Consider the following 17,153-nt stretch of genomic DNA (forward strand, 5'->3'; position numbering starts at 1 on the left):
TAAAAATACAATGACAATCAACCAGTGGCCATTGCTTTTGAATTGTGGATTCATATAATTATTTATTATTTCATTGACCCTTGTGGGTTTTTCATTCATTAACCGAGTGGTACCAATAATCTTCCCAACGTGTGTAAAAATAAATGTCACACAACGGGCAATGTCATTTCTCTTATTTTCCTATCTTTGCACATCCCTCATCATTTTTGGTTTTTAGTGATTCCTTCCAAAATGCCCCTCTTACTAGTTGATAAGAGTGAACTGCATGAACTCACTTTGTTTTTGACATCAAATTAGCATTGATGATATTCAAAAGTATTGAGTTAAAAGGACTCCCAGCCAATTAACCACATTTTTGTTCAATTTCACTAGCTAAACCCAGACTTTATTACTGTCTGGCCTGTAGAATCAAGAAATGACCTAAATCAGTGGTGTCGAAACTTTTGCCATGGGGGCCAATAATGTCAATTTGAAAGTACCTGAGGGGCCAAAAAAGTTTTATAAAATTGTTTTAATATTTCAATTGCTGCAATTATATCATTGTATTTCTTTTTTGTTTGTTTTTACCTGATCAAACATAAACACACAATATTTTAATGAAATAAAGAGAGCAGTCGGATTTCTGTAGAAAAGGGATCTGTAAATCATTGTAGATCCAAATAAATTAAAGGTTCTCACAGATTTGATCTTTAGAAATAAAGAGGCATAAAAGTCCTAAGTTTTTTGGGTTGATCTTTTTCTAAATTTGTGTGTGTGTGTGTGTGTGTGTGTGTGTGTGTGTGTGTGTGTGTGTGTGTGTGTGTGTGTGTGTGTGTGTGCGTGTGTGGGTCCAATCAGCACCATGCATGACTGCATAACGCAGGAGCTCTTTTCATGCAAGTATTTCTACTTCAACATTTGAGGAATCATTTTGCTAGGTAGTTAACATTACAGGCTTATAGGCCTGACCTTGGACAGTTGCAACACTTTTTGCAACTGTCAAACTGCAAAACTGCAAAAAGGCTCAGACACAAACATAAGCAAGCGTGCAGACAAAGATTAACCTCCTGTCCCTGCCCTAACCTGGTGAACTGTATTATATTTAAGTTAAAATTAATTAACAAATATTTAAAATACTGTTATGTGGTCTGTTTTATACTAATGGGCATAGTTGCAACAATTGTTGCAACTATCCCCCTTCCTGTCAACCATTAAAAATCTCAGGTGCTGGCTAACCTAGGTGATCTTGATACATATTGATACATATAACCATATCAGCTAAAAGTAAATTTATAACTCATTTAAACCATATAGGTTTGAGCTAAATCACAAAAAGGGTGAGAACAGTATAACAAAAACTAAGCTCAAGCAAAAATAATTTCATACCTTAAAAACAGTTTTTTTCAAGTAAATTTTGGGGCAGGTCTTGAATCACCGTGCTTTTTCTCTGCAAAGGGGGGCATCCAATTGAGCATATATACAGGGGTTGGACAATGAAACTGAAACACCTGGTTTTAGACCACAATAATTTATTAGTATGGTGTAGGGCCTCCTTTTGCGGCCAATACAGCGTCAATTCGTCTTGGGAATGACATATACAAGTCCTGCACAGTGGTCAGAGGGATTTTAAGCCATTCTTCTTGCAGGATAGTGACCAGGTCACTACGTGATACTGGTGGAGGAAAACGTTTCCTGACTCGCTCCTCCAAAACACCCCAAAGTGGCTCAATAATATTTAGATCTGGTGACTGTGCAGGCCATGGGAGATGTTCAACTTCACTTTCATGTTCATCAAACCAATCTTTCACCAGTCTTGCTGTGTGTATTGGTGCATTGTCATCCTGATACATGGCACCGCCTTCAGGATACAATGTTTGAACCATTGGATGCACATGGTCCTCAAGAATGGTTCGGTAGTCCTTAGCAGTGACGCGCCCATCTAGCACAAGTATTGTGCCAAGGGAATGCCATGATATGGCAGCCCAAACCATCACTGATCCACCCCCATGGTTCACTCTGGGCATGCAACAGTCTGGGTGGTACGCTTCTTTGGGGCTTCTCCACACCGTAACTCTCCCGGATGTGGGGAAAACAGTAAAGGTGGACTCATCAGAGAACAACACATGTTTCACATTGTCCACAGCCCAAGATTTGCACTCCTTGCACCATTGAAACCGACGTTTGGCATTGGCATGAGTGACCAAAGCTATAGCAGCCCGGCCGTGTATATTGACCCTGTGGAGCTCCCGACGGACAGTTCTGGTGGAAACAGGAGAGTTGAGGTGCACATTTAATTCTGCCGTGATTTGGGCAGCCATGGTTTTATGTTTTTTGGATACAATCCGGGTTAGCACCCGGACATCCCTTTCAGACAGCTTCCTCTTGCGTCCACAGTTAATCCTGTTGGATGTGGTTCATCCTTCTTGGTGGTATGCTGACATTACCCTGGATACCGTGGCTCTTGATACATCACAAAGACTTGCTGTCTTGGTCACAGATGCGCCAGCAAGACGTGCACCAACAATTTGTCCTCTTTTGAACTCTGGTATGTCACCCATAATGTTGTGTGCATTTCAATATTTTGAGCAAAACTGTGCTCTTACCCTGCTAATTGAACCTTCACACTCTGCTCTTACTGGTGCAATGTGCAATCAATGAAGACTGGCTACCAGGCTGGTCCAATTTAGCCATAAAATGACAGGTGTTTCAGTTTCATTGTCCAACCCCTGTATATGTATTATGAATGTTATCACTCTAGCTTGTTTCTGATTTGTGAAAAATAACATGTTGCCACTATATTGATGCAACCGTCCCCAATCTCCCCTGACTGTCAAATGCTAAATACAATGTTCTATGACATAGAGCAGCAAACAAAAAATTATGAATAAATAGGAACAACGAATGCCTTTTTTTGGCTTGAGCACCTGCCCTCAAAAATGCACGATTTGACCAGCACCAGAGCCAATTGAAATCTGGTGCTGTAAAATGTTCCTTAAAATAAGTTCCTTTGAGATGTGTGTATTATTACAAGCTTTTGGAGTCATCCTCTGGAACAGGGGCAATCCACAATTTTAGCTTTCTGGATACACTGGATACACTGTTTTGTATTTTCCCCCTTCAGCATGATGCTGTCTCTCAACATCAAGTCAAAGCTTAACAAAGTAAACACCACACTTCAGTGCTGTGAACTGAAGAGGCAAAATGGGAACTTTTTAAAAGTATACCATTAAATCTGGTATAAAAATTAAACAGCATTTCAAAAAAGGAACTGTATTGCATCAGTCAGGCATGGTTATCGCCTTGGGCTGCATTGTTTTTTACAGATCTGGATTTTTTTTAAAAACATGAAATCCTAGCCTCTATCAGAAACTTCTGAAGGAGAATGTCCATCCATAAGGTTAATCGAATTTGGGTAATGCAGCAGGTCCGGAGCACACCAGCAAGTCTACCAATGAATGGTTCAAAAGAAAACAAAGGTTTTTGAGTAATCTACTCCAATTCTGGAATTTAATCTTATTGATATGTTGTGACTTAACCTTAAACAGGCTGTTCAAGCCTGAAAATGTTCCAGTGTTGCTGAAATAAAACAATTCTGCAAAGAGGAGTGGGCTAAAATTCCTCTGCAGTGATATTAAAACCCGTTGCCAGTGATTACAAATGTTCACTGGCAGTTGTCACAGAGGGTGGTTAAGCCAGTTAATAGGTTTTGGGGAAATTACTCTTTCACAAAGGGCAAGTTTATTTTGGACAGCTTGTTTTTTTTACTATCTGAAACCATTATTTGAAAATAGTTTTTGTATTTACTCAGGTAGTCTTTGTGTGATTAAAAGAAATGTTAGCTGATCTGACATATTTAATTGTAACAAAAAAAGCCCTGATGAAATCTGTATTTAGGGACATACTTTTTTATGGTACTGTGTTATGTCCCAGATGGACTTAAACTCTTTATATAACCTTGCAGAGCTTTAACTTTGAAAAGATGAAAAGGTACACTGAAGAGGAAAGCTCAAAATGTTGACTGGGTTCACTTGGCATGTACAGAAAACTCATTCAACTTCGATGTCCTTGAATACTTCACAACCTCCTGTGCATTTTTTATAAATAATATCCTTCAAAAATGTGAAAAGTAATAGTGAAAAGTGGAAAGAATGTAAAAAAAAAAGCCTAAAATTATCCCAGAAAATAAATTTGAATATTAAAATAAATGCAATTTACTGTTCTTCTTCTCTGTATCACCATTTATTCCACAAATAATTCTGTAGTAACGTGTTACTATTTGCTGTAGTCCTTCTTCTCAGCCTTGATTAAAACTACCTGCTCAGAGGCAATAAAGATTAAGGTGTGATACACTGTCCATTTACATTCATTTAACAGACATGCTTCTTTTATGTTCTATTTGGCTTTTGAAAGCACAATAATTTCTAAAAGAATAAAAAAAACTCTGTTTATTTCAAAAACATTGATCTCTCTTTCACAAACTGTTGGGTCATCACATTGCTGCACTAAACCAAACTTAAACAAACCCAGTGTGTTTCAAGCAGAGTATGTCTAGCTGTTTTTTTTAAAAGAGGAGAAGTACTTTCCTGGCAGTGCTTTATTGATTCTACATTTGCTACCCTTAAAAAGCATGTCTTTGAACTGATAAGTAGTGTGGTGCAGATCGTTGCTGAGAAATGGAAGGAACATGATACATGGTTTTGTAAATCTTTAACAATGAAGAGTTGAAAAGTGTGGCATGCAATAGTGTTCAGCCCCTCTGAGTCAATTTGTTTAAAACTACCTTTCTCTGTAAGTACAACTGCAAGCCTTTTGAAATATGTCTCATTCCCTAGTACATTTAGAGACAGATTTTTTGAATGGTAAATGCAATGAACTAGTAAGGGACTTTCCTAGTTATACTGACTACATTAAAGCCTAATACACTCATTCATACATCTACATACATATTGGTATGCAACTTGCGGTTGCTGCTTGCCAGTTGCAAGGTTACTCTTCCCAAAAAGCCACAGTTACCCCTTCTTCACAAAGAAGCTTAATTTCACTCAAACTGTATTCAGAACATCTGTGAATGGTAAAATTATGGTCTAACCACAGATATTCAAATAGATTTAGACCTCGGCTTTGATTGGGTGAAAACATGAATGATTTGTTGTAGATTTTTCTATTGTAGCTCTGGGTTGTACATTCAGAGTCAGAGTCCTGTTGCTTCCGTTTTAAGTCTTTTGCAGTCTCTAACAGGGTTTTGTTCAGGATTGTTATGTATTTAGCTCCATCCATCTTTACGTTAGCTGTGACCAGTTTCTTGTCCCCATTTAAGGAAAGCATACCACTGAGTGTTCAGGGGAATGTGCAGTAAAAAGCTCAGTTTTGATCTTATCTCACCATAGCACCTTCTACATGTTTGCTGTGGCTATTGCTGCAATGTAAGGGACCGTTTTTGTTGTCACTCTTCCATTGAGGCCAAATTTCTGAAGCACGCTACAAATAGTTGTCCTCTGCAGGTAGTCCAAAGTTACCATGAGCCTCATTGCCATGGCTTGAAAGTGCCCTATGAAATGTTCAAAGCCTGCGATATTTTTTTATAACCTAACCCTGCTTAAAACCTCTCCACAACTGTATGCTTGACCTGTATGCTTTGTTCACTTAAGTTTCCCTCCAAGTCCTACATAGAAAAATTTTATTTATACTATGATTAAAGTACACAGTAGATGACTCTTTTATTACTAATTATGTGATTTCTGAGAGCAATTTGTACCACTGGTATTTATTTAGGGGTATCAGAGTAGATAGGGACTGAATGCAGCTGGGGCATACAGTTCTAATTATGAATTGTTGAAGATTTTGAAAAAAAAGAAAAATTTCATTTCCCTTAAAAGTTATGTGCTACTTCGTGTTTCTTTATCACATAGAATCCAAATAATATGCATAGTTGTTTTAGGTTCAACATGCCAAAATGGGAAAACCGGTCATTGATACTCATTCTAAAGAATACATAGTGTTTTGCAAAAGTAATTGTTTTCCACATTGTTCCACATTTTCTTACCTTCTGTCATCCAATTTATTTATTATTTATTTGTACAGCTTGAGGCACTGAACAGATAGTGTGAGACTTTATTTTCTATAAGTGTTATGTGATGTGCTACAAGTCACTCAAATACTTTAATAAATAGCTGAATAAGTTTATTATAGTATACGTCAAAGGTTGTGAAATATGAACTCATGATCACACTCTGTAAAATAAATTACACATTCCTTTTCTTGTTTACGAAAACTTCACAGAAATACAGACGGAAGGAAGTATCACTGCTCTGTTTGCGATAAAATTAAACTTTACGTAGAATGCGACAGAAAATCATTTACAATCACAGAAAAAAAATAAATGTACAACATTTGTCAGAAGAAAGGCGCAGGGCATCAAAGCAAGAGCATGTACGGCTGGCATCTATTTGGTATATGTACAATTCATTACATGTTTGTAAAAATTCTGATGATATTGGTCTGCTTTCTCTACAAGGAACAGATTACTGAGGGATATACCTTTAACATGATTGTTATGATAAACATTCATCAAAGGTGGCTAAGTGAAACTCTTGATTACAAAAAAGCAGAAAGGAGAGAGGGAGAGCAGGAGACAAAAGGGAGGAAACACTGAGTAAACCTAAGAGGTGTAGTGAGACTAAGGACAGAGAGAGACTGAAAATACAGGAAAAAGTGAAGGAGTTGGAACATGCAGATGATATTTGGATTTCAGTTGTTTTTACTCATCAAACTCTTCAGACTTCTCTCTACGGCCTCATCCAGCTCCTCCTCCAGCTCCTCCTTTTTGGACATGGCAAGTTTGGACTGATAATCACGCACGATCTGGTCTATGTAAGGGGCACTTTGTGTTCCATGCAGCATGAGAGTCCACTCCTTCAGGACCCCCCGCTGAGGCTGGTTGCCTCGAAAGCCCACCTCCAGGACCCAGGTTCCACGGGGGTCCTCCCCCCAGGTGTGGGTGGTCATGAAGGGCCACTTGTCAAAGCCGACCTTGGAGTCATCGTCACGGGGCCTTCGACTCAACAGTATGGACTTTGTGCCCATTGGTGAGGTCATGTTGACGTTGAGGTCTCCGCGGCGGGTGGAGTTGACAGTGACTACAGCCTGCACATGCTCCAGGTAGCGGACGAAGTTGTCCTTCCCCTGACAGGCCTCAGTGGTAATAGCCAGCATCAGCTTATTGCCAGACTGGAATTTACTTGGAAAGAGGAAGCAAAACAAAATTGTTTAGAGCGATGTTTGAGAAAGAGATTTAAAAAGTAAACAGAGCCAAACAAAACAAGACAGAACAAGGCCTAAATCCCTGTAGTTAAGACTATATATCAAATAACTAATGCCCCTTCTAAGCGCTTTAAAAAATATATATATATTTTGTAAATCCAACGCTTAAACTACTTTGACCTATACTCAAACAAAGAGCCAAAACATTACTTTTTAAAATTCATTACATTATCTTTGGAAGTCCAAGCTGTAACTATCTGGCTTATGTCTTGAGATGTTGCTTCAATATTTCCACACAATGTTCTTTTCTCCTAATGTTATCTATTTTGTGAAGTGTACCTGTCCATACCATAGCATAAAAACACACATGATGCTTCTACCACTTCTGTACATCACATTTGGTAAATGGACTGAACTTTTCCAGTCATACAGATTGCTCAAAGCGCTTTACACATTCATACACCGATACGCAGATCAGCAGGCAATTGGAGGTTAAGTGCCTTGCCTAGGGGCACATCGACATATAGCAGGAGGAAGCTGGAATCAAACAGACAACCTACTGATTGCAAGACGACTACTCTTCCTACTGAGCCACAGTCGCCTCATTTGGGATGATGTTTCCATGCCAGCAATCTACTTTTTCCTCCAGATGTGACAGTGGTCATCATGGCCAATCACTTCATTTCAGTTTCATCAAGGAGACCAAACAATTTCTCCAAATATTAAGATCTTTCCTCCTGTGCGAATTTGCAAAAATGTAATCAGGCTTTTTATCTTGCTTCTGTAGTTTGTAGTTTGTGTTGAGCACTAAGGATGTCCTGTTCTATAAATAGTTCTATATAAAATCCTTTGCTTTGTTTCTTGCCTTTCAGCCCGTGTTGGTAAACCATTCATTATACTGTGAATAATGACACTCGCTGACCAGCATCAGCCAGCATCTTCACCAGTGTTTTTGCTTTTGTTCTAGGATTTATACACACATTGTGCACCAAAACACATTCATGTGTGGGACACAGACTGTCACCTACCCAAACAGTGTGATAGCCAGACATTCTCATGCTCTTGTTTCTAGCATATACCGATTGATTAAATAAAAATAATTTGGAAATTTTAATTAAGGAGGAGGAAAGGTTTAGTTTGACAGTAGGACGATGTAATTTGCATGGTTGCAAATGTAATTTATCTAAGGAAACATAAAAAACATATTTGTATGCTAAATACCCAATATTCAAAATAATTTATATTTCTTTTTTTGCTGTTATTTTGTTTTGTGTTTGAGGTATAGATCTGCTCAGAACAGAGATTACAATCACAGTCGAAAACGAGGACTACTTTCAGGTTGTATCTGCTTTGTGATTAAGAAAACACACTGCTTTCCCATCTTTTTGGGTGATGGAAAGACAGAGTGAAAGCACTTCAGCCCAGTTGGTGAGCAAAGGCTGTCAAAATCTTTTATACCAATATTAGCGGCTCAGGCCTCATCCCAGGGGTGAGAAATGAACAAAAGGCAACAAGAAAAGTAAAGTGAAAGAGGACGTTTGAAACCACAAAGAAAGAAAGACTAAAAAAAAATTGTTTAAATACTGGATATTGACAATCGGCCACAAAATACTAATCATTAAATTTATACTCAAGGCAGAAAATAAAAGCACCAGGAAGTCTTTTGAAGATGAGGAGTTAAAATATAAAAATTGAGGTGATCACCCCAAGACGCTCCAGCGAAATTGTTGAGGACAAACCCAAAGGCTTACTTGCATAAAATTGAAGACAGTTAGAGGAGACAAGCTTCAGCCCCTTGAATTAACACATGAGCTGTCTTAGTAAAGTCCCAACAAACTCATTTTCTTCAGTGTCAAATGACTTCAGGCAATTATTAAATAATTTTTGCCAAAGTAATAGATATTAGAATTATATGAAATATTCTGTTAATTTAACTAAATTTGACCATAAGACAACTTTGCAGAAAAGGTTTTGTCCTACCCTAATATTTCAAAAACATTTGAAACAAACCAATTCTGGTGGTATACAAAGTAAAAACTAGGATGTTGAGGATGGTGTTTGAACTGTATTTGAGTTGCTAAGTGCAAAAACAGTGTGGATGTAAATCTGTTTTTTCTTTCTGTAAAATTTCAGTCACATTTATGCTTTTACATTTGTTATAACATTATACGTGACTATAATTTTATATGAGCAATTTTACCTTTACCATTAGATAACATGGAAGAGTAATTACAAAGCCAAAAAGTGAGGACAGAGCAGCCACTGAAGAGCTGAACCTTTGCAGATTAAAAACAACCATACCGCTTTGTGGGGCTGTGTGTGCCAAGGCCAGCTGATAATGAGGAGTTTTCCTCCAACTACGTAAGCTGTAAACAACCAGATAAACTATAAAATCACTGCTGAACAGTGTCTGTGAGCATGGCAATGTTAGTGTTTATTGCTCTTCTCTGATAATACGCTATCATCAGAAGTGGGATTGTTGTAATTATAGCTCCAGCACAATACAGGCAGCAGAAGCCCTGCAGTGCTGCTGTGGAAACAGGGAAATGATAAAAATGACACTGCAAGTGATTTTAAGACAAAACCTGTAAGACAAAACTCAGACTTAAAACAAGAGATGTTATTCATTTTCAATAAAGTCTACTATGCATAATGCTTTTTATTGATATTCAGGTATCACAGCTAGACTTCAAAAAATGTTTGAGTTCCTAAATATAATGTGTAAAAGGGCAGAACTGCTGCACACTTATGAGATATTGCATGAAAACTCTCCTTTTGTATCTGGCATTCCACCTAAGGGAAGGACACAAATATACACAGCATACTTTTATGTCTTTGTTATTTTGACTTCATTGTGTGCATTACACTGACTAGACAGAAAAAGCAAATAAAATTGGGCGTTGATCGAGGTAAATACACAAACAGGTTGTACATTCATATTTTTCTTCAGGTTCCACAATGACATCTTTCACTTTATGCATCAAATCAAATACACTGCTCAAAAAATTAAAGGAACACTGAAAACACATCAGATCTCAATTAAAAAACTAATCATGCTCTCCCCGAGTTTAAATGGTTTTCCTTTCTAAGATCTTGGAAGGCTCATTACACACTGTAGAATATGCAGCATGAAAATGCATTTTTTTTTCAGTGTTTTTTTATTTAAAACATTCATCTGAACGTTAAATTAAAACAAAATAACTTACTGGGTTTCCTGGACAGATCCAGCTACACAGTGGAAACGCTCTGGTACAGTTTTCCACTCCTTGGCCATTTTCACCATGCCCCCAGCATCCAGCACACCGTATCCAAACAGGTGGTTGAACTCTAAACCCACACCATTCCTTCTCCACTGGTGGACTTCATCATGGAGCTGGTTTCGCTTCGAGGTCAGGACTGACAGGTGCTGCATGTCTCTCCATGTCAGGTTAGGGCTAAGATGAACACACATGGAAGAATATTTAGGAATGAGTGTGATGAGAGAGATTCCTTCAGGAAAAGCATTTAAAATACAAAAAAATATAATAGCTAAAAGCTTTTTACATCATTGTTTGTGTTGTGGGTACAGATGGTGGCCTTTTTCTGCATCTTTATATTTTTGTGTCTGTTTTTATTGACAGATTTCCTCTGACAGAGTCATGTTGTTCCACAGTTCAAGTGTGTTTGGGCAGTAAAAAGGCTTGTGGGCTGTTTGCAGCCGGACAGGGCGGGCATCCGGTCTTCAGACAGCAACATCATTATTGTGTGTACTGAGCAAACAGTGTGTCTTTACACAGCTCCATCAGCTGGTGTTAGTTAATGGCCAGAGAATATTGTCAGCCCTTAATGTGAGAAACAAAGCCATGAGAGAGAGAAAAAAAATGACTGGGCCTCCCTTAGGATTTGAGAAGCTGTGAATGTTCAGATTATAGATTTGTCATCAAGCAACAAATCTCCATTGTCCTTGCTTTTGGTATTACTATTAGCGCTTAAATAATTTTTCACCACTTGTGGATTGTGATGAATCCCTGTTGTGTGTTAAATAATGAGGCATAGTCTCTGTTCTTCAACAATGTAGTAAATTATATGATAAATAGGACATTAGTTAAACTGCGTTTGTGTTTTTTTCAACCTTTTACTGTGATCTGTTAACTGATGCAAGGATGATTAGTGTCCTTAGGGTCTGTACTCTGACTTAGAAGGTTTACTTTGGATTATTGTTCTGATAAATAAGTGATTCTGTAAAAAATATATATACAACTGACTTGTACCATTAAACTGTTAACTCAGAAATATAGAATGTGAGGATGACAACAAATGGGGAAAGTGAAACATTAATGAATGTACATGAAAGCTAGAGTTTCTTTCAAAGAAAAAAAAAGGCTTCACATGCACAGATTGTGCTTTCTGGTTGCCCCCTTCTCCATCTAAGCATCATTCAGTGCAGCAACCTAATGATCTTTGGTCCATCTTAATCAATATTCATAAGTATGACAGGCATTAAAAAGGAGCTGTGGAGCACATACTTAGCTTCAAGAGCCAGAGCAAAGACGCCTGCTGCTTCTGGTGCTGCTGCCGATGTTCCAGAGTGACGCAGTGTGCAGTTTCCATACAGATCTGTAGTAGCCTGAAATAATCAAATTACAGAAAAAACTTTCAAAAATTGAATGCCTACAGTGGTTGCATACATGCAACTATTAGCTGTGCACTCCGCAAAACTGTACTTTAAATGAGATCAGCAAAGTTGTTAATGAAAAGAAAATCAGTCATGTTTGCAGTTTGCCACAAGCCACATGGAGGACACTGCAAACATGTTGAAGATGGTGCTTTGGCGATATAATAAATATACTAATAAAATATTTTGTCCTACGTGCAAAAGTCTATTTGTGGCAGAAAACTGCCAATACACATAAACCACACCATTTCCCCAAGGTGCAACATGGCAGTGGCAGTGTCATGCTGTTAGGATGAGTTTATTCAGTATGAACTAGGAAACTGGTCAAAGTTGAAGGGAAGATAATGTACATGGAGCTAAATTCTCAAAGGTCTATAGTCAGTTAGACATGTGGCATTTGACCGTTTGAGGATAGGCACTATTGTGACTGCCTTAAAACTAGCAGGGACCCATGCTGTGGACAGTGACAGATTGAAGATGGAAGTAAAGATGTGCGCTAACTCAGCTGCACAGCCTTGCTGGACCCGGCTCAGCACTCCGTCAGGTCCGGCAGCGAGAGGGAGGCAGTGTAGAATCAGTGTTCTCCCTGTCAAAAGGGGCATGGTAGTAGTTTAAGTCAGCTAAGGTAAAGTCTGCTAAGGTGGATGTAGGGTTTCTCTCATAGTCTGTGACAGCCTTAATGCTGTCCCACACCTTCCTGGGGTTTGTGGAGCTTGACAAGTTTGCCTCAAAATGCCTTTTGCAGTGTGATTTAGCGTTCTTGATGCCCTTCCACGGCACAGTTCTGGCCATGCTGTAAGTGACAGGGTCCACAGATCCGGGAGCTAAATTCCTAGCTTAGATTAGACATTTTGCATTTTGTGTCATCCAATATTTTTGGTTTGTTGACACCAGCACTAAAAAATCTTTAAGAGGCTTCAAATAGTCATAGAGCGGTGGTTGACCTTCCTAGACAACAACCCTAAGATTATAGCCAGAAATGCAGTGGAATAGTTTTGTTCACAGTAGAGCTGAACAATATATGCAATCGCAGTCTTCATCACAACATCAGTGATCTGTTGAATAAACTTTCACTGCCAGAGATGCTAAAGACATAAAGAGTGGTGGGGACATTGTGATGACGAAAAAGATAGAAATTATTGAGAATGTGAGTTAATCATAATCAGAGCCGGCCCAAGGCAAAGCAAAATGGCCCTAAACCTTCAGGGGGCTGCCATAAATGATTAACTTTTAACACAGACATATATATAATTTTCTTATGTGGTTATTGAGAATGAGAATACTATTAAATTTCTTATTTCATTATAGAAAAAAAAATTAAGATTTTAAGTTATTTAAATTTTAAATTATGATTTAAAGAAATTGGCCAATTGACTTTATAAAAGTAAAAGAATATTTTTTCTTGTTTGATTGTTGTGTTAACATAATTACAATCTGATGATAAGTATATATATATATAATATTTTCTTTATGTTGTAGCTCAGTTTGTTCACAAATGCATCTTAGCAAATCATAACCAATAATACATGACTGCTTTGAAGCTCAGTAAATAATCTTGGCGCCTCTCTCCCAGATTTCACCAAATCTGTACTGAAACACTGTTTGTGGTGGTGATGTTCCTAACATGAAGAGGGGTCCTACATCAAATTATGCTTAAGGCCCCATGCAACCTTGGGCCAGCCTTGATTATAATCATGCCGTCATTGTAAGTTTCAGCAACAGTATAACAAATACTTGTTTTTTTCTGATATCATGTATTTTACATTTGAAGCTTATTCATTTGCTAGAATGGTCCACTCAAAGTCCAGACCATAATCCAATTAAGAATCACAGATGTTATCCATCCAGTCTGATTGAACTGTGGAATGTTTAATGGGTCTGAGATATTTTACAAAGAAAAGTGGGTGAAAATGTTACTCTCTGGATGTAAGAAGCTTGGGTAGACTTGCTCCAAAAGACTTCCAGCTGTAATTGCAATATAATGTGGTTCTATCAATTACTGTCACATGGGGGGCTGCATAGCAATGCAGACCACACTATAGAAGTTCATTTTTACGAAATTATGAATTATTATGAATTCATTATTCATTATTATGTTTACTTCACTCTTTTGCAGTACAAAAAGTAACAATAAAATACATGGATATTTATAGTAGTAGCAGGACAAAAAAAAAATAAAGCAATATTTTAGCGAAGAAACTTTAAAGTGTGTTTTTAATGCTTCTAATTTTATGTTTCCCAGATGTAAAGTGTAATCATTATCTGTTGACTGGAGACCAGACAATTTTGCTATTGGCTGCTAAATTGTGATGAGAGCAAGTTGACTAAATTGCACAATCAGAATAAATAATTATTTATTCACTAAATATGGTGCTTAATAAGAAATAACAAATTAACTGCAATTACAAGAAAAAAACCCTTGGGAAGATCATGTTTTGTCAACAGCCGAAGGTGATTTGCATAATTGCGGTGGTCTCTATAAACAGGCACAGTAGAGAACCTTGGTATATAGAGCTTATGTGTAGGCTTAGATTTAATATTACAATTTAGTATCTACAGTAGATAGAAAGGATAAAAGTCAGACATTTACTCCCCAGGACCATTTTCAAACTACACTAATTTCCTCTGGGATTGCAAACAGACTCTTATGTGTGTGCTTTGTGAACGGAGCTAACTGACTGATACTGATGAAATAGATAGAAGGCAGATAAGTCACAATCTGTTCCTGAGCATTTGTACTAAGAACAATAAACACAACAAATTTAAATGGTGGTTAGAAGTGCAACCTGAGAAGAAGGCATATAAGAATTGTTCAAAGCATGACAAGTTCACAAACTGTTATGTATGTATCTCCAAAGTACACATGCATAAAGACAGTTGGATATAAAAGGTGTCCCACAAAAATAAACTGTGAAGAGAGAAAAAGGAACAAAACAGATAGCAAAGTATTATATGCAGAAATATCTATCTTAACAGCGAAAATACCAACAAAAATAGACATCTGAATGTCAGGCTGAATACTTGGAAAGAGCTATTCCTCTATCTAAGCCTCCATTATTTTTCTCAACCATCTAGTAATTTCCTGGTCTCATTCAGTTTCCTGAAGGCTGTAGGATACACATATGCTGTACAAAAAGAATGAGAAAGGTTCTTTAGAGATAGACAAGGGAACAACTGCAGAAAAATAAAGCTGAATCATCTTTAAATGTCAGAAGTATTATGATAATTTCTATTTATTAATCTGGCTTGTTCATCATCCCTTTTGTTAAATGCATACAGTTAACACTCACCACGCCAGCCTCCGGGTTGCGTTTTCGTCCATTGCTGAATGTGGATGCCAGAGTGGAGGAGCAGCTTTCATCATACAGAGCGGTGCGCCCATCGTTGATCGCAGAGTTGATCGAGATGGTCCACATGCTGGAGGCATAGCCGTCACAGTTGCAGTCGTCATAGCTGCCGCCATCTCCTGATGCCCACACATAGATGCTGCCTTTTCCTCCACGCCCCTAAAACAACATTACACAGGGAAGCAAAAATACATTAAAGTCCATGCTTTTTTCTCATGGGGTCTTCATAGTTACAGTGATGGATATGAATAAGGGAATTTAATCTGCCTGTAATTATACAACCAGTATTCAATTCAATTCAGTTTTATTTATATAGCGCCAATTCACAACACATGTTGTCTCAAGGCACTTCACAACAGTCAGGTACATACATTCCAATTAATCCTAACAGTTGAACAGTGCAGTCGGAGTTAGTTATTTATTCAAATTGGATAAAACGTTTTTCTGTCTAAGGAAACCCAGCAGATTGCATCCAGTCAGTGACTTGCAGCATTCCCTCCTCCCGGATGAGCATGTAGAGACAGTGGACAGTCACTGGCGTTGACTTTGCAGCAATCCCTCATACTGAGCATGCATGTAGCGACAGCGGAGAGGAAAAACTCCCTTTTAACAGGAAGAAACCTCCAGCAGAACCAGGCTCAGTGTGAGCGGCCATCTGCCATGACCGACTGGGGGTTAGAGAGAACAGAGCAGAGACACAAAGAGAACAAAGAAGCACTGATCCACAGGTACTTTCTATGGGAAGGAAAAGTAAATGTTAGTGGATGTAGCTCCTTTAGTCATTTCACCTAGAAAGAAAGAACAGATAAACTCTGAGCCAGTTTTAGAGGTTAGAGTCTGAAAGAGAGCACATATAATTAGTCACAGTTAAGCTCAGTCAATTTCCATGTCTAGGAGAGAGAAAGGGTTCAACACTGAAAGACAGGGCCATGTGGATCATCGGTAGAGCATTAAGTTGTTGCCAGCAGAAGCTCAGACAATGCTCCTCTCCAGAAATGTGTCACAGGTAGACAGAGCCAGGCCAGGTGTAGCTTCTAGGAAGAGAAAAGAGAGAACAAGGTTAAAAGCTGAAATAACGGCAAATAATGCAAAATTGGAGAGTAGTGTGAGAATGTAGCGAAGAGGGTGAAAGTGGTCATTATGTCCTCCAGCAGCCTAAGCCTATAGCAGCATAACTACACAGATAGTTTCAGTTCAGATTATTTAGTTAAACGGCGCTTATTTACAACAATGTCGTCTCAAGGCACCTCACAAAGGGTCCCACTGATGGTCATTGTTATACTAAAAACCACAATGATTGGGATACCTCTCTCTGTCAGACTGATTATTACCATTGGAAAAGAGAAGGGGTCATACAGGTAGCAGAAATGGAGGGTGTGTTTGCACCTCAGCCATAACTGAGCCGGTTTAGGCTAAACCTGACTCCCCCTTACTCCAACCAACAGGGAGGGAGGAAGGCTCCCTCCCTGATAACCTAAGCCACTCTAACTATAAGCTTTATCAAAAAGGAACGTTTTAAGCCTAGCCTTAAAAGTCGACAGGGTGTCTGCCTCACGGACCAAAACCGGGAGCTGATTCCACAGGAGAGGAGCCTGATAACTAAAGGATCTGCCTCCCATTCTACTTCTAGAGACTCTAGGAACCACCAGTAAACCTGCAGTCTGAGAACGAAGTGCTCTGTTAGGAACACATGGAACAATCAGATCTCTGATGTATGATAGAGCTAGATCATTAAGGGCTTTATATGTGAGGAGGAGAATGAAGGGAAACTAAAATAGGAGAAATATGATCTCTCTTTTTAATTTTCATCAGAACTCTTGCTGCAGCATTTTGAATCAGCTGAAGGCTTTTAACTGCATTTTGTGGACATCCTGATAGTAAAGAATTACAACAGTCCAGCCATGAAGTAACAA

General features: G+C 38.3%; 1 protein-coding gene across 1 annotated transcript in view; it reads right to left on the reverse strand.

Moving 5' to 3' along the window:
• Positions 1–6,142: 6,142 nt before the first annotated feature.
• pcsk2 (proprotein convertase subtilisin/kexin type 2) overlaps positions 6,143–17,153 on the reverse strand; it is a 40,683-nt gene continuing 29,672 nt past the window's right edge. The window contains exons 9-12 of the mRNA XM_047352461.1: positions 15,184–15,399; positions 11,745–11,845; positions 10,446–10,673; positions 6,143–7,216 (exon numbers count right to left, since the gene is read on the reverse strand). Of these exons, the coding sequence (XP_047208417.1) occupies positions 6,727–7,216; positions 10,446–10,673; positions 11,745–11,845; positions 15,184–15,399 (1,035 nt within the window). The 3' untranslated portion in view covers positions 6,143–6,726. The remainder of the gene's footprint in view (positions 7,217–10,445; positions 10,674–11,744; positions 11,846–15,183; positions 15,400–17,153) is intronic.

Source organism: Girardinichthys multiradiatus, chromosome 22, assembly GCF_021462225.1.
Source record: "Girardinichthys multiradiatus isolate DD_20200921_A chromosome 22, DD_fGirMul_XY1, whole genome shotgun sequence".
Lineage (NCBI taxonomy): Eukaryota > Metazoa > Chordata > Actinopteri > Cyprinodontiformes > Goodeidae > Girardinichthys > Girardinichthys multiradiatus.